Source organism: Apteryx rowi, unplaced genomic scaffold (assembly GCF_003343035.1).
Source record: "Apteryx rowi isolate R43461 unplaced genomic scaffold, aptRow1 scaffold_243, whole genome shotgun sequence".
Taxonomy (NCBI): Eukaryota; Metazoa; Chordata; class Aves; order Apterygiformes; family Apterygidae; genus Apteryx; species Apteryx rowi.
In genome coordinates this window covers 194,834-217,478 of record NW_020448786.1, presented here as the reverse complement: position 1 = coordinate 217,478, position 22,645 = coordinate 194,834, and the positions used below count along the sequence as shown (strand labels likewise).

At 37.1% G+C, this 22,645-nt stretch overlaps 2 protein-coding genes across 3 annotated transcripts in view; one reads left to right on the top strand and one right to left on the bottom strand.

The window, feature by feature from the left end:
- IARS2 (isoleucyl-tRNA synthetase 2, mitochondrial) overlaps positions 1-12,748 on the bottom strand; it is a 31,452-nt gene extending 18,704 nt beyond the window's left edge. Inside the window, exons 1-12 of one of the 2 annotated variants that reach the window (XM_026066573.1) lie at positions 12,420-12,748; positions 11,908-12,030; positions 10,741-10,897; positions 9,499-9,647; positions 9,351-9,400; positions 9,145-9,254; positions 8,969-9,059; positions 8,464-8,579; positions 6,702-6,871; positions 5,593-5,683; positions 5,234-5,385; positions 4,034-4,194 (exon numbers count right to left, since the gene is read on the bottom strand). In XM_026066573.1, coding sequence (XP_025922358.1) covers positions 4,034-4,194; positions 5,234-5,385; positions 5,593-5,683; positions 6,702-6,871; positions 8,464-8,579; positions 8,969-9,059; positions 9,145-9,254; positions 9,351-9,400; positions 9,499-9,647; positions 10,741-10,897; positions 11,908-12,030; positions 12,420-12,644 — 1,595 coding nt within the window. In that variant the 5' untranslated portion in view covers positions 12,645-12,748. Of the gene's footprint in view, positions 1-4,033; positions 4,195-5,233; positions 5,386-5,592; positions 5,684-6,701; positions 6,872-8,463; positions 8,580-8,968; positions 9,060-9,144; positions 9,255-9,350; positions 9,401-9,498; positions 9,648-10,740; positions 10,898-11,907; positions 12,031-12,419 lie in introns of those variants that run through there. The other variant, XM_026066574.1, reaches the window with a different exon arrangement.
- The window catches only part of BPNT1 (3'(2'), 5'-bisphosphate nucleotidase 1), a 15,140-nt gene continuing 5,173 nt past the window's right edge, over positions 12,679-22,645 (top strand). The window contains exons 1-4 of the mRNA XM_026066559.1: positions 12,679-12,772; positions 17,214-17,341; positions 21,770-21,874; positions 22,112-22,279. Coding sequence (XP_025922344.1) covers positions 12,700-12,772; positions 17,214-17,341; positions 21,770-21,874; positions 22,112-22,279 — 474 coding nt within the window. The 5' untranslated portion in view covers positions 12,679-12,699. The remainder of the gene's footprint in view (positions 12,773-17,213; positions 17,342-21,769; positions 21,875-22,111; positions 22,280-22,645) is intronic.

Here is a 22,645-nt window from a genome sequence, read left to right as displayed (position 1 = left end):
GACATGCGATTCTTTCTTATGTGAGAAGGAGAGACTGAGATATATATATATATATAAGAAGTTTTTTTTTTTTTTTTTTAAACAAGTGACACTTATGTAAGGTGCAAGTGAAAACCACCTTTCTCAAATAAGTACTCATCACTTTATAATCTGTGGGCTTCAACGTGAGCATGATAATTCACCGAGCTAGCAATAAACACCATTGTAAAACTTTGCCCTGTATTCATACACCATATCTAGAAGAACTTGCATTACGTGTCACTTGCTACGTTTTTAACACTGAAACCTCTACGGCAATTCACGCTACCATGACACCAGCCAATCACTCTGAAGTCCAATATTGATTACACTGAACACTTATTTAATGTGTTAACAGAAATTAGGCAGCATTAAGATATAGTCAGGAGGAGAAGAAAACAGTTCCTGATGTTCTCTCAAACTCTTTTCAACCAACAGTAAAGAGGGCAAGTTATCTCCTTTTGCATGAATGTTGATACTCTGAGAGTAAGTATTTAGGCTACGGTAAGTTGCTATTGCTATTACATCACTGAAACATGCTTTAATACTTTAGAAAGCAAATTAGATGCAATGTAGAACTGCTTCAAAAACTGAGGTTTTTTTTCAGTGTCACAAACTTAAGTTAATTGTTAATCAAAGCCACAGAAAGGGGACAAAACTTCTCAGGCATTAGAATAACCTTTGAAATAATAGTTATTATTGCTGATATTTGAATAGTGAATTTGTACATTTAAGAAGAAATTGCATGAGGTCATATTAAAGAATGTATTTAACTTCACAGTTATTACTTGGTCTGAGTTAGCAACAGAAAGATCTGTTTTTACTTTTGGATCTCTTCTCTTTCAAGAGTTACAGAATTTCCTAGAATTAGATTCCTCTTGCAAGAAATCTATTAACTTTGAAAGCTGAAAGACAAACTGCACAAGTCAAATGTTTATTTGTGCATGCCTTCTATTTAAAGTCTTTTTCTTCCTCTTGTGCTCATTAAAGAAAAAAATTGCACACAATCTCTATATTCTATATAATTTTCTATAATCTCTATATTCTCCTAATTCCTACCGGAAAATTGCAGTAATGAACAAGTTTTCTCTCTTTCCTCTGTGCCATACAGGATTTTATTATTTTATCCTAACTTTGAATTCCTGATTGCATGACATATGATATGATGAGGTACACTCTACATAATGGATCTAACCTTCAGCAGAGTATTGCTTACAAGCTTAGACAACAGCGTTGCACAACCCAATGTCTTTTAGGGGTACATGGGGTCACAGCAGCAAACAGGAAGACTCTTACGGAGATCTGGCATTAAATTTGTTGTATGCAAGAATATAGTCTAGCTCTTGTTTTTGAAGTTAGAAAGACAGGATTTTTAATGTCTGGAAACTGCTCTGTTAGAGACAAGCAATTACATTGTGAAAGAGAAGCTCTCCACACATTTTTAAGTGACAAAGTCAGGGGAAAYTGTCTGATTTACAGAGGGAAATTGCTTTAAAAAAAAAAATCTTTTACAGGTGATTAATAGACGGGATCACTCAAGACCAATGATCAGTGCTCTCATATGTAACAGCAACTCCATGTGGACTACACTAACTTCCAGTGGAGATGCTGTTACTTTTGATAGCCACTCAAAAACTCTGGAGCCGCTGCTACTAGAAGCATATTTACCCAGCATTCAAGTTAAGAAAACAGCTTTTGTTTGAAATGCAAGTTATTTGCTGTTGTTGTTTTTAATGATTTTGGATTATTCACACAAACTACGTATTTCTAACACTTCAGAAGTTTTGTATGTCAGCATCCCATTGCGCTATTACTTTCAAAAGGAGAATGCAAACAGAACAAAATATTTAAGCTTATTTGTTCCTTTCAGTAAGAACTGGTGTCCAGGAAAATGACCTATGAATTGACAGACTGCTTTCTAAATTTGCCTGTCATTTCTATAGGCCAATATTCTGTACACTTTCCCTACTCCTGTTCCAGGAGCATGGTACGGCTAACTTTAAACATTTAAAGGAGCGCTTTACCCTTTTATTTGAAAACTTCACCTCTGCTGTAAAATAACTTAGAACTAAGGACTACTGATAATAAGTGGGCATCAGAARCTCTCAGTCAAATGAAATAAATCTACTTTTCAACCATATCATGTATACATCTTTTTTTTTCCCTAGATCAATTCTAACCAAACATGCCATACTGTCCCTTTGCCCGCTTGCCTGCACGCGTAACTGGTATGCCAATATTTAAACACGCAAAGGTAGGGCTGTTAGCCTACTGCAAAGTTTATCACTCGACTGCTGTACATCAGACAACTCTAGCAATAACCACAGACACCGCAAGGGTTTCAAAAGACATCCTGTTTGATACAGGCTTTTAAGGTAACTTGACTACAATCTGAAAGAATTCCCATTTATCCCTCCCTCCAAGTGTCTTCTGTACCAGCTGGATCTGCCACACTGGGTCAATTCTTCTAAGTTCTGAAGTAGCTATTGTTTAAAGGTGCTATTCCCAATTGACTGCCAGCTGCTAAGTTATATTTCACTACATTCTTATTTTGTAGTTAAACCACACGTTTAATGTAATTTTAAACTAGTACAAGTAACATATTCAAGGTTGGTGCCCAGAAAAACTACAATAAGTATTCCCCCAAAATTGTAATTCGCGATGTGAATATATACTTGATTTCTTCAATTTTTGCAGACAAAACAGTTTTACAGCCCACAGAACTCCCATCCATTTATTTTCTGACGTGCCTCAGCATTATTTGAGTACTATAAATGACTATAACTATTGCCATTCAGAGAGGCAGAGTACATATCTGTGCACCTACACGCACAGTCACACTAGGTGAAGTTATGGAGTAACTGTGCCTGAAGTCCACTCCCTGCTCCCCATTCCCCCAAGCCTCACCAACTTCCATACTCATTTGCTCAGCTGAGGCTCTGGAAAACAAGCTGGACTCTTTGCAGCATGTTCATCATCAAAAGCAAAACGTTCTGCCATATAACTTAAGTTCGTTTTCATCTTTGTAAACTTATTATCCTAATGAATTTGCACAAGTATTTCTGAGGTTAAAACGTATAAAATGGAGTTACGCTAGTGTACCTTAAGACAGAAAATAATTATGGAAATAAACAATGAAGGTGGAACTCCACAATACTATTTTTTTATTTTTATTTTTTACAAAGTCATCTTTTCGATGACTTTGTAAAACTTTTTGAAAACCTCTGTTCCCTAAAGTGGTAAAAGAAGCTGTTACTCCTTAAAAACAAATAAACAAACAAATAAAAAYATCATATTTGGTTGACGTTTCTTATTTTATAGGATAGCTAAGGATTTCTTCTGCATCACATAGCCTGGAATTCCTGAAATGCATTTTTTGCAATAACTGTATACTATTGACTTCACCAAAATATGATAGAGTAAGGCTAACATGCGAGACTTTAGGCATACCTAATCATATAGCTAAAAGCCACTTATTTACTTTTATTGAGGTTGTTTTTTCAAAAATACACTTTAATTTAAGAAACAGAGCCTTAGTTATTCTGCAACTGACTGAGTAACTGACAATGAAAAATCTGAAGTGGAATAACAATTTCAAAACTCATTTTGACAAGTACCTGCACTGTTCAATTCATAATGCTAAGATTACACTTACAGTCTCTAACTACAACTCACATTTACCCCCTTGCTTAAAACATAAAAGCCAGTGACTACTGCCAGCTCACTTAACTGAATAAGGGGGAAGAAACTGTCAATTACTATCATGAGGGACTCTTCAGGTAACTTAAGTATCTAGGTAAATTGACTCCAATTATTTACATAAAAGTCACCCTCAGCAATGAGCTTTTGATTACTTTAACTTATACCTAAGTTAACTCTTTATATAAAATAATTACAAGTAAGAGCATGTTTTATATTTAAATAGTTAAAAATTTTCTAATACTGTAAAACTGCAGAGCAACAGATAGTGCTCTTGTCCTTTCACTTTCTGGTGTATATAAAGCTAGACAAATACCTGTTTATCAGGCATTCTCCTGTGTCCTTCTGATAGAAGACAGGAATCGGAACACCCCAACTTCTTTGCCGTGATATACACCAAAATGTCCTTTTGTCCAGCATTTCTAGTATTCTGTTCACTGCAGATGTGGGAATAACTTTCACTTTTTTTAGCACTTCCTATAAAGTAAAGAGTGAGCTGTTGGACAAGATTCAGCACTCAGATAAATACTATTTATACTATCAGTGAAAAAAAGGTACACGCCTACACTCACATTAGGTAATGTGTTCTTGGGCAGCCATCACGTTTGTTTCATTTACCTCACTGCAYGCTGCTCTTCACTAATACTCTTATAACACCATATAGACTGTACGTGTCCCCACAGGGCAGTCAGCGCTTTTTTGTCAGCTCTGATGCTCTAGCAGACACACGCAAAGGTGAGGTAGAAATGGCTTCAGTCTCTCTATTCAATGTTTAATTGCTTACTGTGTCTTGTGCTGTTGTCGGCTTCGAAACTGCATCTTGATACATATTTCCTGCATTCCAGAGTGTGGGCTACACTTTCACTCCCAGCCATGCTAAATAACTGACATGTTTTCCTCCACACTAGATGAAATATGGAATAAACACCTCATGCCCTAACTAGAATGAAATCACTGTAACCCCAACACAGCCTAATGCGTTGGTCTGAGTTTTCTCTGTGGAAGCATGTAATTTCAAACAGCACTGCATTTTTATTTTTTTTAAAAACATTTGTTTTTAAGTCACTAAAAACATGGATGTTCAAGCAGAACAAATACGGGAAGAAACACATACGTATAACTGTGCACGGCTATCACATATGCAAAGGTAACCTTAAGAGTGATAAAATATTATGTTTCAGGGAAGCAAGCCGGAAGAGACAACTTAAAAAGTCCTCTGGGGGAAAAAAAAAAAAACAAAAAACAAAAAAAATAGCTCTAAGAAACTTATGCATCTCCTGTAAGTACAATAATCAGACATCTCAGAGTCAATGTATTTATGTTGAATTATATCAATATTGATTAAAAAAATACAATGACAATATTCATCACTTCTACAACTTACTAACACTGTCATGTAGATTTAGGCAGTGTTTATAAACAGTAGAGAAGAACACAACCTTGAGTGAGACTGTTTTGCTAATTCCAATGGCATCAGCAGCCTTTAAACTGCCCACAAAAAAGCAAAGTGATATACCTGGGCTGTAGCCTTTATACTTGCTGTGTTTACAAACCACTGTTTGCTGGCACGAACAATCATTGGTTTTTTAGTCCTCCAGTCATATGGGTAGCTATGCACATATTTCTCCTCTTTTAACAAACTCCCTGCCGCTTGAAGCATCTGAATGACTGAGAAAAAAATGAGGCAAGATAAAAAAAAATCAGCTTTGAACATACTGTTAGCCTCAGTTCTTCCCTTTCCATGATCAACATCATAAGAAATGATGCCTGTATCTCACCCATATTCAAAATGGGTTCAGATTTGTAACAACCTCAAAATACACCTGAAGGAACGTACGTAATAAAGTTAAAATTGACTAAATATCAAGTACTCACCAGCTTCATTTCCCTCTTCAAGTACATTCTTGTTTTGAAGTTCAGGACCTGCAGCTTCTGTAAAAAATCCACCCTCATCCACAAGGCAATCCTGAAAATTAAAATGTGAATCATGTCAATATAATACTATGTGACAGTTAATCACCTTTTTGAAATTCGAAAGTGAGTTAAGTACTCTGCTAAGTAAAATTTTTTTCTGATGAAAACCAAAGTATGCTATATTTAAGTATACTTCAGATTTAGCAAACTGCAATATAGTAATTGACCAACATACAAGCGAGTTTGACATATCAGAAGAAATGAGCATCACGAAGTTTGAAAATATACCACAGCTATGTTACATCAAGTCACTGGCTAGGATTTAAATTTGTTTTCAAACTAACAGTAAACCAACCAAACAAAAGGAATCAACAGAAATATGGGCACACTCAGATTTTGGAACATCAAGCGTTACCTCTTTAAAAAAAGTAAAAGAGAAAAAATACCCTGCATTTTCATTTCCAAAAACATACTGATCATGCGTAACTAGATATATATATATAGTAAACATTTACATACAAATATATTTATGTAAGTAAATATTATTCTTATAAATATATGTGTACATACGCACATATACACACACACACATATTTTCTTTTAAAATCACCGACATATGAGGGTATATTTACTGAAGATATGAGTTAAGACCCTTATTGCATATTTTTTTCTTATTCAAAAATTCTCCAGGCTTTGCTGAAAAACAGTAATAACGACCTGTATAGCTTCTAGCTTTAAAACAGGTTCTGAGTTCAGACAGAAGAGTTATCTGCGTTATTCTCAAAAACAAAAAAAAACAAAAAAAAAAAAAAAAATCAGATTCTATTTACCACCACACTGGCCACTTTGATTAACAGATGAGAAACACAGGACTCCTTTTCATTCTTTTATTTGGGAATACGTACTCTTTGAAGTTTAGTCCTGCATACGGCAGTTCTGCAGGCTATTAATGATACTCACACTTATCTACATGCTTCAAACTTTACATGCAAATTACAACAGTCACTTTAGTAGCATGTGATCAAACAGTTGCAAGAAAAGAAGAGCAAAAGCTAAAAAAAATAAAATACCGTGGGTAGCTGATGGTGGGAAGCTACATTGTAGTCTTCCATACCATGAGCTGGGGCTGTATGAACTAATCCTGTTCCTTTTGTCATCGTCACATGATTTGCAGGTAACAAAGGAGAGACTCTGCCAGGAATTGTGGGATGAGCACAAGAACCGTCTGCTAAATCTTCACCTGGAAAAAAAAAAAAATCCAAGGAGAGAACAGAAAAGCAATTCATGCACTCAGCTTCTCTTATGAGAGAACAGAAAAGGAAATCAGCAATAGTATAAACAGGATATTACTCAGATGTAATTTTATTTTCTATGTGGGCTCCCATTCAAACGCTTACAAATTCTTTTCATTGTTACTGTTGCACATTTTTGGGGGGACGGCAGGGGGGAGATTTTCTTCTATGCTACACAACAGTAGTCCATTGGCGCTAGTATTCCATCTAGAGATATTCCACATGTTCCCATTTCTCAGGGTCCACGATCTCAGTGTTCCAGAAACTGATCTTGATTTCTAAAAATCTAGCATGGCAGCCATGGCATATAATGATTTACTAGGCTAAAAACTTCAAACTTTGGATCTATTTCTAGTTCTGCTACTAAATACTATCATAAACAATTCACTTCAGCTCCCTAAAGTACATACAAATAAAGAGAGTGCAGCACAAATGAAGCTAGTGGCAATTTAAGGTTAAAAAAAACACTGAAAAAACTTAATGGTAAAACTTTCCTGAAAGCCAAGAATCACAAAGCTTAAGCAGTACTTCACATGACAGAACAGCCCTCACTGAACACTTTCTTCCTAGAAGATGATGTTTAGGAACTGCTGTCAGACAACTAGGTACACAAATACAGAAATGCAACAAGCATAGACAATTACTGACTATATAGCACGATAGAAAGAACAGGTTCTAATATTAAATCTCTTGATGAGAGGGTCCAGCTCTACCGTTGTATGTTATCTGCAAGTCATGCACCTCAAAAAGATGTCAACTTGTAGAAAGAACACATTGAGGCAATTTTATCATTAGGAAAAAGTGAGATTAAGTAAAGAAATGGACCAATTATTCTTCGGGGGGGGGAGTGCGTGGGGGTGGGGAGAAAGAGTGGAAAGGCACCAACAGAACCTGAAAAGAATAGATGATAAAAACAGACTTCTCACCTCCTTTGGACATGCACATTTCCAGCTTTGAATCACAGATTAAGACAAAAGAATAAAGTTTACAAATGACATACTAAATTCTAACTCAAAACACTGAATCAGAAGTGCGACTATTTAGGATGCAGACTTTACTGTATGAGCTATTCTACAGATAAAAATCGAGCCCATAGTCACCTAGGATACCTCAATAGTCTTCGTGGTTATAGTGAATGCTTAAGACACCACATAATTATCAGAACCTTAAAGAGTAACATCAAACAACAACAATGGCTGATAGTGCTGATGATTCTGCTACACTAGGTATTTTCAGCAATTTAGGAAGACTTTAGCAGTCAGGCAGTCAATAAGCATACTTAAAATTAGCCCCTTCTTTGCATTAGCAAGGGATGGGGAAGACAGACAAACTGCATTCAGTGTAATTAAGATTTTGGTACTAAACAGACTCCAACTTCATGTTCAAATTTTACAAACATGACACCAGACTTTAAAGAGTACTTTGAAATCTATGCTTGAAAAAGACAGTTACCATGAGACTGAATCTGACAGAAGTATTTTTTACAGACACCTGCAAACAGATTTCTAAGCAGCTTAACATTAACAACATGAAAACTTACCTTTACATGTTGACATAACCTCAAACCGTGTGTCCAAAGCAGCAGCTGTAGATTCAACTCTATCTGCAGCCAAAATGAAGTATTCACCAGTAGTTGCGCATTTCACAATGGAATACCTACAATGCAAATAAATATTTATGATACTCTAATTATTACAAACACCATAAAGCTAAAAATAATTTAAACATCCAAACTCTACAAGACAACAAAATAGGATTTGTTTTTAAATCTACATATCCAATTCACTTTCAAATCTCCAAAGAATTTCAAGAAAACATAACATCAGGAAGAAGAAATAAATTTAAAGGGGCTAAAAGTAAAAGCAGAAAATAATATATWAAAAGAGAAATAGAACAAAGCTGACAATAATGTCACCTAAAAAAAAAGTACACAGAAGATGCCTTAAATAAAATTTAATGGTAGTCTAAAATGTCTTAATTTAACTTTGCTGATAAATATTGATAAGGACTGAAGCAGATCAGTGAACTGAGTTAGAGACACATACACTGAATCTGGCATGTAGCAAATTGCTTGATTGGCTGGCACAGTCCAAGGCTGCGTGGTCCAGACTAACACACTAGCAGGTGATGATCCATCTACAGATATAAATGAGAAGTATTTTATTTATAATAATAATAAAAACCAAAGCTACCTGTCTTAAGAACTAAATGCAAGTCATACCTAACACAGAAGTCAGCTTAGGTGGTGACTTTAACAGGGGAAATTTCATATACACAGAACGACTGACATGCTGTTCATTGTATTCAAGTTCTGCTTCAGCCAAGGCTGTACTGGGTAGATATCAAACACAGGTTAACATATGTGAACATAAAAAGCCATTGATCTTTGTTAAACTTTCAAAGATAAAATAGTAAGCTGATTCTTACTTTGCCGAAGGAGACCAAAACACAGGTTTATAGTCCCGATAAATGAAACCCTAAAGCAGGAGGGGGGCAGAAGAGGAAAGAGAGTTAATAGAATCAAAACTCCTAACACGAACAAATCAAAACACACTTCAACAGAAGCTCAACATACCTTATCATACATTTTGTAGAAGACTCTCAGTTGGTTTGCTTCATACCTTCCATCAAACGTACGGTAGCAGTTAGCCCAATCTGCCATTATGCCCCAACGAACGAAGGCAGATCTCTGTTTCTCAATTGCTCTTTCTGCAAATTCTCTGGCTGAAAGGAATAGCTCCATTAAGTATATGGTTTAACCCACTATGATTAACTTAATGTCATTTAAAATATGCTCTTGATATTTCTGAGAAGGAAGAGCTGGAGTTGAATACAGGGAAACTATGTACTAATTAATGATGTGCATTAAATAGATTATTAAGGATCAAAAATGTATTTCACAGAAGTAGTTAAATAAAATAACTGGCAAGGGCAGAAAGAGCCAGGAGAGAGACTTCTTGACTAATATGAGGCCATATAGCACACATGCCTCTAGAACAAATGTCTTCTTTTTAAGTAGAAAGAATAAAAAATCAAGTATTTTTAGTTATGAAGATTGCTTGCATTTTGAGAAACAGTCTAAAATCAACCAGTAAGAATGAAAATTAATCACTTTTGTTGATGCTTATCCAAACTTTTCAAAGCAACATGCATCTGAAATTAAGGCTAGCCAGCTTCATTGCTGTTGTTTCAAGCTAAAGCAGTTTAAATTATTCATTGTAAATAGTTTGCAGGTGATGCTAAATGTCATTCAACACACTTGGTATTTGAAATATTTTTTCAAAACAGTTTCCAACTAACACAGAATAACATTCTCTGAAAGCATCACCCCTATAATTTTGTGGTGTTATTAGAAACAGAGTCCATGAATACATTTCTAATCATGATATTCATCCAAGTTAGTCTGAAGAAAGAAAACAGCCTGATTTTTATGTGTTTCTTTTTAGTTTGTAATTAAGTTCAGTGGCTCTGCCTACAATTCAAAAGCATCAAAAGTATGCTGATCTAAATACTAGTTTCATGCTGCCACACAGTTAAGCAAAAGTCCAAATCCCCTGTCCTCTTGTTCTTTAAATCCATGGTCAATACTATGCATGCTCATTACAACAATAGATTAAGCTTGTGTTCAGTTATCCCATTTCATGAGATTACATTGTACTCCATCTGCTTTGTAAATAATGTGATCCTAGAAAGTGTCACCAATACCTAACAGAAAAGGGCACAATAAAGTATAAAAACTATTTATAAATTATAAAATTCACAATATGATGACTAGGACAAACAAATACTTAAGCCAACTTTCCAAACYGTAGTTTACCTCTTTGTCTAATTTCCATCGGTGAAAGATTTGCAACTCCTTTGACTTCTGATAATGCTTTCAACTCAATTGGCAAACCATGACAATCCCATCCTGGCACATAATGTACCTTATAACCTCTCATCATGTAGAAACGATTAGTGATGTCTTTCAAAATCTGGTAAGACACGAGGGTCAATTATCACTGTAGCTCCCCCATGTGGAATAGATATATATTACTTAAGATCTTCTTGTAAAGCCAAACTTAATAGAATGCATGATGAGTTGCATTTTAGACCTTGCATGGGTGCTTTCTCTTGCCCACCATTTTCCACCTTGGCAGAATCTTACCAAAGGACCTTTGATCAAAGGACAACTGAAAGATGCAGTTTACAAACGTGCAGGGCCTGAAGTGAACAAATCTTACTTGCCCTCATTTTTAAACATAGAGGTCAATCTACAATGCTAGCCTAGTGCACATTACTGCTTCTTGGTATAAGTGATCACCTACCAAAACTTTTGGTATTCAGAAGTCCCTGCTTTTGCATTAGCACCTTAAGGTGTGGGTCACATTCTTATTCTTTCCCACTCTGTAGTGTATGTAATACTGCCATTCTCAGGGCTGAATCTAAATATATCTATACCTACTTAACAATATGATTTTGAAGATAAAAATCTGTACTTTAAAAAACATCAGCATTTCATCATTGTGGTTGCATTAAGGATACCAGATAAAATTAAAAGAAAAAAAGTGCAATATAACAAACTTCTAAACCATCCACAGGAAAAAAAGAAAAAAACACCAAGTCACAGCTCAAGTGTATCTTACAGTAGCATTTTTATACATACATATATATAAGTATACACACAAATGTGTTATGATTTCTGTACACACAAATTGTACATTTATATTTCTTAGGGATGAATTACAGACTGGATTTTCTAAGTTTTTTCTCCCTTTCAAGTGGTGTCATATTCAGTCTCATAACTGAGCATTCAGCATATAGACATCACATTCTGCCATATCATTTGCTTTTATCCACAAAACGAAAAATCAAGAACCCTATCTCCCAAAATGCCAAACACTTAAAAGTGTCATCAATTTAAATGGGAACAAAGAATACACAGCACATTACAGAAAGTGCCTACCACTTTAAAACAGAGATACATAAATCAATAAATACTTACTTTATTTAATGCATGGCCAACATGAGGCTCTCCATTGGCATAAGGCGGTCCATCATGAAGACAAAATTCCTGCTTTGTTTTCCTTTGTCTTTGCCATGAATACAGTTCTGAAAAGCCACATTTCTGCARAGACAACATGAAAAACCTAAATTACCACATACCTTTGCACAAATACAGGTTTCAACTAGATGATAAAATATTTAAGGAAAACACAAAAATTTGACTACTCTAACTCTGTAAGAGAAGATGTTAGCAGTTTAAAAGTGTTAAAAAGCTTGAGAGGAGAGCAACACTGAGCCTAATATTATTGTTCTGGCTCCCTGCTATCTAAAGGGTTATTACTCTTTCTCCAAACAACAACTGTAGCAAATTTAATAGTAATCCAGCAATACGAAAAAGCAAAAACAAAACAAAACAAAAACTCCTCAAAACTTCGTGTCTCTGACAGCTAACTCGAAGCGGCCTAGGCAGCCAGGCACGGAAGCCCCCGGCCCGGCTCGGCCCGGCCCCACCTGCTGCGTCTCCAGCTCGGTCTCGGGCTGCAGCCGCCCCGGCAGCTGCGCGGGGAAGCGGCTGCGGGGCAGCAGCACCGTGTCGCGGTACTGGGAGTYCTCGCGGCTTTCCGCCGCGGGCTGCCGGCTGTTGGCCTCCGAGGCCGCCAAGCGCGCCCAGCCCCCCGCCGCCCGGAGCCGCAGCTGGGCCCGGAGCCGCGGCGGCGCCCTCAAGGCCCACAACATCCTCGCCGTCTCCCGGAGACGCGGGCTGCGGAGGCACTTCCGCCTTCGCTACGGAATGCGGGAAGGCAGCGACGGGCCGCGGGAAGGGCCGCGCTACGCGACAACGCGTTTTCGTCGCTCCGCAGAGGGTGAGCGCAGGGGCAGGCGGCACGCGCGCGCCTCCGGGCTCGGAAAGGAGCGCCCCYCCGCGGGAGGGCGGCCGTTGCTGCCGTTGGGCCGGTGCGGAGCTCCCCGCCCACTGGGGCCGGGGCTGCGTCAGCGTCGAGGGTAGCGGGCAGCGCGCAGGGGAGGGGAGGAGAGGGCACGTTTCGGCCTCCCGGCACCTGACGGGAGCAGGAAGGAGTTGGGGCGTTTCTGCCTGTATAAAGGTGGTAGCCGCTGCCTGAAGGTGCGATTCAGAGYGTTTTCCCTCGTGCTTTTAAGGGATCGCGCACGGGATTAGTTATATGTGTCGTTCCGCGGAGATACGGGGGTTTTAGTATAAAGAGCCTGCCTGGAGAAGAACAACGGCGAAGGTAACTTAATGTTTTATTACCTGAGGGCAAAATAATTGTTTTGAGGAAGGCCGTTGTTGCTCTTTCAGATGGTGTTTTGGGAGTTTTCTGGTGAGGGGCTGAACGTTGGTTTTTGGTTATTTAATCGTTTGGAAAGGTGAACTTAAAACATTTTCTCCCATGTCATCTGTTCACTGTGACTATTGTAGACTCGTGAAAGTGGGGTTGTTCCTGTGAAAGGAAGAGGGTTTTTTTATAGCATAGGTAAAATTAAAAATATTTTAGTAAGAGGAAACTCTTTTAAGCTGCATATTGTAAGCATAAATAAAAAAACTTAAATGTCTACCAACTTTTGGCAATGTCCCTTTAAGTAAGCCAGTTTATTGCTCAGTACATGAAAAGTGTAAGGGATATTACTGAGAACAAGGAAAAAGTAAGACTGAAGGAGGTGAGTTAGCTGTTACAAAACTGAGATATCTTTTTCAGTAATCCACAACCACCTTTTTTAAATTACATAGTGCTTGGCAAAATGACTTTCAGGGAGCACTGTTCAGGGTTGAGTAACAGTGTCTGAACAGAACTGAACTGCAGGCAGTTTAGCACTGGGAAAGCTAATTGCAAGAGAATTGGGCACAGGCATTTTAATTTTTTAAAAACAATGAACATACTAACGTTAAGGACCTAAAGTCCCTGGACTGTGGCGGTAAGGACTGTGGTGTCCTTACCACAGGGACTTGCTGGATGCGGGTAAAGGTGGTGAAAGGGCAGTTCTTCCTACTAAAGCTGTCTGATTGCAAACTAGAAATAATTCTGAYTTTAGTCTGAATTACTTACAAGAGAAGACAACTTTTATGTTCTTAGTGAAACAATGGCATTGTTCCATTTTAAATGGTGCCTTTTTTAATCCTTGTTTAAAACTCTAAATGCTAGACAACTGATACTGGATAAATACTGTTATTTCCTTAAGCTAAGCAATATGCAGAATGAGAAATTCATCTTTTAAAAAATGTGAGCCAAAGGTTATTGTAAAGAAATGAGGAGCTCCTGTCACTTGGGCATTGAGTAATTCGGAGGAAGAAGTTATTTTTAGCACTTGTGTTTAAAGGCATGATGTGTATGATGTCCATTTTCTCCTTTCATCATGTGAAATTATAGCTGAAAATGAATGTGTTTTCAGAAGAGACAGTGTGATGTCAACATCAACAGGTACTTCATACCTGTTTTGGTAAACTAATGGTGGCCATTCCATAATTTTTAAATAGATCTCAAGCTTAAAATATATAACAAGAATTGGAGAACTCATTTATTTGAAAAGTAGGTTGATTTGTCAAGCTGAGACCATTATATTCAACAGTATGGTTACTAGGCTAGGGGAAAGGAGGGATGGTCCTTGGAGGACAAGATATGTTTTGAAAATAATATGCCAATTTAAATTTGGGTAGCAATTGCTCTGCAATCTTTGTAAATTGTACAGAGTTCTAAGAGTCAAACTTGTTTGTCCAAAGCAAGCAATATATTCTTGAATGGATTGTGGAAGYATACATTAGACATTTTCCTCATCAGAAAGAATGTGCCATAAACTTGGGAACAAACTAATTAATTAGAGATCGCCAAATTGACAGAGATGAGGTTCTTRCAGGCAGCTAGCACATACTTACCTAAATAACCGGAAAGGTGTCTGACACACTGGAAGATGTGCCACACAACACATCCAGCCTTGTGAAAATGTAAGGCACCTTTTGCTATAATAAAATACTTTGCACTTACCTTGTTAGTTACTCTGTATCCCAGGGGCAGAGGGTGTGTATGTGTGTGTTGAAACTGCTGTTTCAGTATATCTCTTTAAAACAGTCTAATGAAAAAGATTTATTAATGTTAAGCTTTGTATGGCAATTTCAGGCATGTTCACTACAAAAATAAAGTAGATTTGTTTCCCTTAAAAATATCTAAGAAAGGTGGATAAAACATCCAGGGTCAAGCCTCAAGAATGTGAGAGAGTATTTCTGTATTGTCTTCTGAGGTTCTTGAAAGTTTATTTAACAAACATTTAAAAATTTATCAGTGGTAAGTTTTAACCTAATTTTAGAAAGCAGAAACAAATTCACATGAAGAATCAGAAGCTGAGCTGAGGATAAAACGTTAATTACCTTGTTGCAAGATCCATTCTTTAACCCCAAACTTCCCTCTAATATGCTGGGTTTTCCAGTGTCTCTCTTGAAAATGCTTACGTTCTAGATGTAATGCATGCAACAATAATATACTTAGCAATAAATTGTAGGAAACCAAGGAATCTCCTGAGGAAATCTCACCTCTCTCATGTAAATGATATCATCCATATTGGCACRCAGAATTGCTTGGATGTTGCTGCATTTTTTTGGATTTGTCTGAACTACATTCAGTCTTCCTTCCTGCTAACTTGTTTCACGTAATTAAAATAATAAGTCTTCCCATGTGTTATGACACATATGTGCTCTCCTACTTTCAATTGTTTTAAGAGCTGTTTTTTTGCCACAGATAGTGTTTTCAAAATTTCCTCTGTAACCATTGTTGTCTGTCCAAGATAGACTGCAGATACTTTGGGCATGGACCTTGGCTGTTTTACATGATTTCAGAGCCCTTTGCTCCCTTCCATGAGCAGTAGATAATTATTATTGTTAGCACTTTGCAACTGTGCTTTTGAATGTACTTCCACAATCAATCTACTTTTTTAGCTTCAGTGATCTTCTGACTTAGAGATGCTTGTACAGTGTTTCCAAAATGTTAGAAAAGGTTGTTAAACCACCTAAGTTTGGGATTTTGATGCCTACAGTGTTGCTGTTTAAGTTACTTTAAACAAACATGAACTTGAGGTCACATCATCTCAACATCATCTACAGTAGCTGGACTTGTCACCTCATTATATGATACTTTACTATATTGAGTAGATTTCTCAAGCAATAAAGGAATGGTATTATATAATGACTGCCGCTTATGCAATACTTACTGCAATTGCTCAAATACTATGTGACTGTGAGGGAAGCCTACTATATATCATCTTTGATTCAGTGATTAATGACTTCCTTCTCTATATTTTTTTTTTAGCTATGTGTTCAAGCAATTAACTTTGAAGTATATCATATCTACAAGCACAGTCCAAAAAGCAGGTAGTCTCCATAGATTAAAAAATGACAGAAAAACAATAAAAAGCAATTAGTTCTGCACCTCAAAAAATACAGAGGGGTTGTGAATAGTCCTCTTTCCTGAGGTAGAGAAAAGGAGGGAGGAATGGAGGATTATTGGTGTTTTGCAAGAGGGGTAGTTATTCTTTAGTTTATTATGCCTTCATTTCCCAAATAACACTGAAGTGTTCTGGGGAACAGAGGTAGAACACAATACAATTGGAAGAAAGACAGGATATACAATGTTGAGAGGAGCAGGGGAATGTAATTAGGTTTCTATCAAGAAATAAGAGAAGTTTAAAGAGATATACAAAGGATGGTAGAATGGAGATGAACAGACTTTCACATACAAGTGTAGTGTTTGCAGTATCTGCAGATTATCAGCCTATTTTGTATCTACAGTCAGGCTATCCACAAAAGCCTATTTCATTCATTATAAAAAGAAAAAAAAAAAAAGATGAAGCTGCTCTTCTCGTGCTTTCTGGTAGCCTTGTATTTGAATCTGAACAGAAACCAACTCTGTAGGGTCAATGCTGAAAAAAATGAATTTAGTACATGCATAATCCACTGTAGACTATTTACTTTTTTCTCCTTAACTTTATCATAAAGATGTTTTCTGCTGCTGTTGGTTTTCTTTAATGCCAGTTTTAATTTAGTGATGAAAAATAGCTTAACTGCGAGAGCATGAATATTTGGAAGTCTGAAATAGCTTCATATCTTGTGTTATATTAATTATATTTWAAAAAAAAAATCACAGCTCACTTTATTACTACTGACATGCAATAATTCACTGTCCCCTTTCTATTCAGCTTAAATAAATAACCTACATGTGTTTGGAATGTTATTTATGTAAAATATTTCCCTTCTTGTCCTTTCTAAAGTCAAGGGAAGCTTACAAGTTTGCTTTTTGTTTTCAGCATTCGGTATGGCGGCTTCTCCAACTCTACTCATGCGAGTGGTGGCCTCTGCATATTCTGTTGCAGAAAAAGCTGCAAGAATTGTTAGAAATGTAATGGCTACAGGAGATCTGGGGATAGTGGAAAAGGTATTTGTTTTACTTTGTTCCAGTTTCATTTCTCTTACTAATGCTGAGTTAGAGACAGGTCAAGGAGGTGTTTTTGAAGATCAGAGTGTTCTTGTGCAACTGGGGAAGGAAATACAATCAATTCAAGATGTTCAACTTACCTCTTTGATGCGAGGAATATTCCATATTAAAGGATTAAAAGAGCATGGGAGAAATAATGTATTTTGACCCATATTTCTAAAGGATGTTCAGACACTTAAAAGGAACACACCGTAATTTTGTCTTGGTTCCCAAAAGGAACGCACCATAATTTTGTCTTGATTCCCTTCACAAAACACAGGCTTTGGATAGTATGTCAGAATTCATAATAATGTATCTTTCCAGTGAATTTCCATATCTGTGTTTTAGTATCTATAATATAGCATTTAGTACTGTGTGCCTTAATCATTTTTGGATTAAGATGAATTTGTGTTTTGTTTCTTAAAACAAAAAAGAGAACCTTAGATTTTACTGCAAAACAGGCTTTACAACTTTAATTTGGAACTTCATATTTAATTCTAAATATAAAATAGAAATGAAATTACAACCATCTCCATTAAATTCTTAATTTACTGTAAGTTAGTATGCTGCACTTACAAGCCAGGTTCTTGGTTTTGACTACAATACTGGAATTGGTGGAATAAACTTGGAAGGTTAATTCAAGCTTTATAAGTATGTCACAATATTATGGACTGCCTTAAGTATCTATATTATTTTCAGTATTTATTTTGAAGTAATTGCTGATATTTACATTTTTCAAATAGTTAGTACTTTAGTGAGGTGGATTGAGAACTGGCTGAATGGCAGAGCTCAGAGGGTTGTGATCAGTGGCACGAAGTCTAGTTGGAGGCCTGTAGCTAGTGGTGTCCCCCAGGGGCCAGTACTGGGTCCAGTATTGTTCAACTGATTCATCAATGACCTGGATGAAGGCACAGAGTGCACCCTCAGCAAGTTTGCTGATGATACAAAACTGGGAGGAGTGGCCGATGCACCAGAGGGCTGTGCTGCCATTCAGAGAGACCTGGACAGGCTGGAGAGGTGGGCRGAGAGGAACCTCMTGAARTTCAACAAAGGCAAGTGCAGGGTCCTGCACCTGGGGAGGAATAACCCCATGCACCAGGACAGGTTGGGGGTTGACCTGCTGGAAAGCAGCTCTGCTGAGAAGGACCTGGGAGTGCTGGTGGACACCAAGTTAAGCATGAGGCAGTAATGTGCCCCTGTGGCCAAGAAGGCCAATAGTATCCTGCGGTGCATCAGGAAGAGTGTTGCCAGCAGGTTGAGGGAGGTGATTCTCCCCCTCTACTCAGCCCTGGTGAGGCCACACCTGGAGTACTGCGTCCAGTTCTGGGCTCCCCAGTACAGGAGAGACATGAAGCTACTGGAGCGAGTCCAGTGAAGGGTGACTAAGAGGAGAGATGCTCCAGTCCCTTAATCATATGAGGGGAGGCTGAGAGAGCTGGGCCTGTTCAGCCTGGAGAAGAGAAGGCTGAGGGGGGATCTGACCAATGCGTAAAAATATCTGAAGGGAGGGTGTCAAGAGGATGGGGCCAGACTCTTCTCAGTGGTGCCCAGTGACAGGATGAGAGGCAACAGGCACAAACTGAAACACAGGAAAATCCATGTGAACATGAGGAAACTTCTTTACTTTCAGCCATTTGTGCAAAGAAGCCTGATCCTCTATGACTTTTAGTGTCAGTTCAGCCAGTAGATGCAAAATGAAAGTTTTCTTTTTACCCACTTCTTCAATTATATTCACCACTGAGAAAACATGTGCAAATTTTTCTTCTTTTTTTTCCTAAGCAAATAAAATTAGGTGTGTGGGGAACAGAGAATTTAAAAAACCTGGAGGGTAATGATCCATGTTTTCAAAAGCATAGCAGGTCAGAAGTAAGTAAATAGACCAGGCTCTCATGCTTAACCTGCCTTTAGGTTCTTGGAAAATCTTGTAAGGTAGCTATATTAGTATGCCTTAAATTATTTTTGTCTAGAGGCACAAAGGAAGCACTGTCTGTAGTTAGCTTGATCAAACAGTTAATTTTAAATGCATAAAGAAGTTTTATTAAACTTATTTTTAAGAGTCCAGCAAGATGAAGGTAAACTTAACTAAAAAGTAAATGCTGGGTTTTATCAACTTAATTCAGTTTCATTTAAAAAAAATGCAGCTGTGTTAATATTATTCCCCAGTAAATCAGAGATGTGTTGCTCGATCATTTTCTAATTTAATAAAACCAGCAAATGAGCACATATTAAGCTGTATAATTGATCAAGTAAAATAAACAAGAGTAACAGGTGACATTGGTTATAAATAAGACCACTGGTTGTATGAACCTTTCTTTATGAAGACAACAAACACACAAAATCAGATTGAAAACAATGACTTACAGAAAAGGTTTCTGTTTAGAGGAGTTACTGATTGCAGAGAATTCCTCCAAGTTTCTTGTAAAAGGTGTCTGGTGAAGAGAGCGAGTGAGAGAACTTGTATGTACCTCTGCTCTACAATCTGGAGAGGAGAGAGATGTGCAAGAACAGAAGTGTTGCCTGTCATCTTTTGCCTTCTTCCCGCACTCAGAAAACACCCCTGAGACCAATTCCAACAGCTGTCACTGTGAAAGTTTTAGAAAAGATAGGAAGACCCAGAATTCCATCTTTTCCCGTACATTTGCCTCAGTCATTTGTCTAGATCAAAAATCATTTATCTAGATGAGCAAAAGTGGTTCAGCTGGATTTTTAGCTAGCCCCTCTCCCTGACTGAGTTTTCTTTCTCCCAATCAACCCTAAGCTCTCTGTTTCCATTGCTTCTCCTTGTATCATTTTACTTTTTTTTTTTTTTTTTTAAATTATTGATAGGTAGACTCCTTGTCCAGCTATTCTTCCATCACTGATGACTGTTTTGAAGAACATAACACACTTTTTTTATTAGCTTGTTTTTTTTGGAAACAAGGACACCATCTGCAATAAATTGATCTTCCTAGGTCTGAACACAGTGCTGAGTTTAACCAAATTTATTGGGGGATGAGAGGGGAATTTCAAAGAAACAAAGTATCTTTAAGTTTCATAAAAACAGGCAATCAGATAATGGAGGGACTAGGTTTTGAGTATGCAAAAATTAACCCGTAGTCTTCCATCCCTATGTCTAATTTCTGTAGCTGAATACAACGGTTTTCACATTGTCACCAAATAAGATACAAGCAGATAAATAAAAATTTTATTTAACTCAGCTAAGACACAAATCATTGGATGAACCAGCTTTATTAACTCCTGTGCTCACAGAAATATTTTCTTCTTGAGATGCTGTCCCTGTATCATGCTAAAGGGCTCCTCCATTCATTAATTCATGAAGGTAAAGACTAGAAAGTATTATTGAATTACTTATTTCCTGTAGCAGGTTATTAATGTTTAACAAGAAACAATGTTTAAGAAGAAATGACTGAAAGCCTTTCTAAAGATGTACTGTAACCCCCCTAGCAACATGTGTGGCTGCAGTACATCTTTAGAAAGGCTTTCAGTCATTGTTTCATGCCATCTTGAGATGGCAAATCCATGGTTTCCTCTAGAGTTTTTTGCTGGAAAAATGTATAGGAGTTACTGTCCAGTGTAATTTCTCCGGTTAGTTTTTGACATTTCTAATGTCTTCTCTGCTAGAGTTACTACTGTTACTACTCAACAGTTTATACATCATAATTGTTTCCATTCCTTTTAACAAGCTAGATTAATTAGACTTTTAAATCCCTCACTGTATCTCTTGGCCTCAAATATCTTTGGGGGCTTTTATATTGCAATTTTTACATCTTTAACCTGGGAACATGAGCACTGATGTTCCCATACCAGTTTCAAAATCTGTATATTAAGATAATATTGCCCATCTTCATCACTACTACCCTTTTCATAGAGTCAAGGATCATCTCTCTCATCTAACCCTAACACTAGTTGTATAAAAAACACCTTCTCTATATTTTTTCTTTCCTAATTTGCCTTGTCTCTCCAGTGACCATTAAAACATTTTTTTTATTTTTCCTTGTTAATATCCTAATTTCTGTTTTTTCCCTCTTCTTGTATTGTATCTGACCTTATACTTGCATTAATTTGTTCTGTATATAGTGTAGCATTTACACAAATACACATTTGGTACAATTACATCAGTGTATCAGAAGACACAGCATGTACAGCATTGAGGTAAGTATTGTTACAGTATCATACCAGTGTATCTTAGCTCTGAGGTATACAGGAGAGAATATCCGCTTCATTGACTTTTTCAGTCTTTAGCCTGCCTCTCTTGAGACTGTTTTTTAGGCTGAAAATTTGTCARATTGGACTTCTTTCTGATTACAAGGTAGGTATTCAAAGTGTCATATAGGCCATTGTACTGTTTTGTTTGTTTTAATAAACAAATTCCTATCCATYCTTTGACAGAGTGGAGCCAATGACTTACAGACCAAAGCTGATCGACTGGTACAAATGAGCATTTGTGCTTCCCTGGCACGGAAGTTCCCGAAAGCRACAATCATAGGAGAAGAGGTAAGGACCTAATTTATTTCATACTAACAATGTAACTTGCAGCGCAATTTGCATTGGCAGGTTTTAGAAAAACATCTGTTTTGGTTTTTTTTTAAAAAAAAAGATATATTTGCATCCCAGTCATCTTTCCGTTGCATTAGCTTTGTCAAGTGAGCTGCAAGCAAATCCACAGTTCTCGGGCAAATTGAGGTGGAGCCCAGGACCTTTTTCTAATGATTTTGAGTATCTTTTTGTTAGGAGCTGCCCCCTCATGATGTAGCTGAGGAATTGATTGAAGATGGCCACTGTGAAGAAATACTGAAGAAAACTTGTCCTCCTCAGTACACAGGAATTAAAGAGGAAGAGGTGATGTTACACGTCTTCATATTTTACCCTCATCTATCAATATTACTTACTGATTTTAACTAAGAAAGTATTAAGGAAAAAATGAAGTTATTTCAGTGTTGTCAGTTTCTCTTTTTGCCTTGAAAACTAAAATGTAGTCATGAAAATCACAGCTCAAAAGCTAGAAATGCTGCGTATCCTTGTGTGCAGTTATGGGAAATGGAACTCTGGTTCTTACACTTTGTGATTCAAAATTATTTGGAAGGAACCAACTTTGGACTTGAGAAAGTAATGCCATTTCCATGTTTAATTTAAGCCTTTATCTCTGTTGAGATATTTGCTGACAAGTTCCACTCAGTTTGTGCATTTTTCTTTAGTGTAAAATATTAATGTAGACTTCAGTCTTTTATATCATAATACTAAAAAATTAGAATTTCTTTTTTTAAT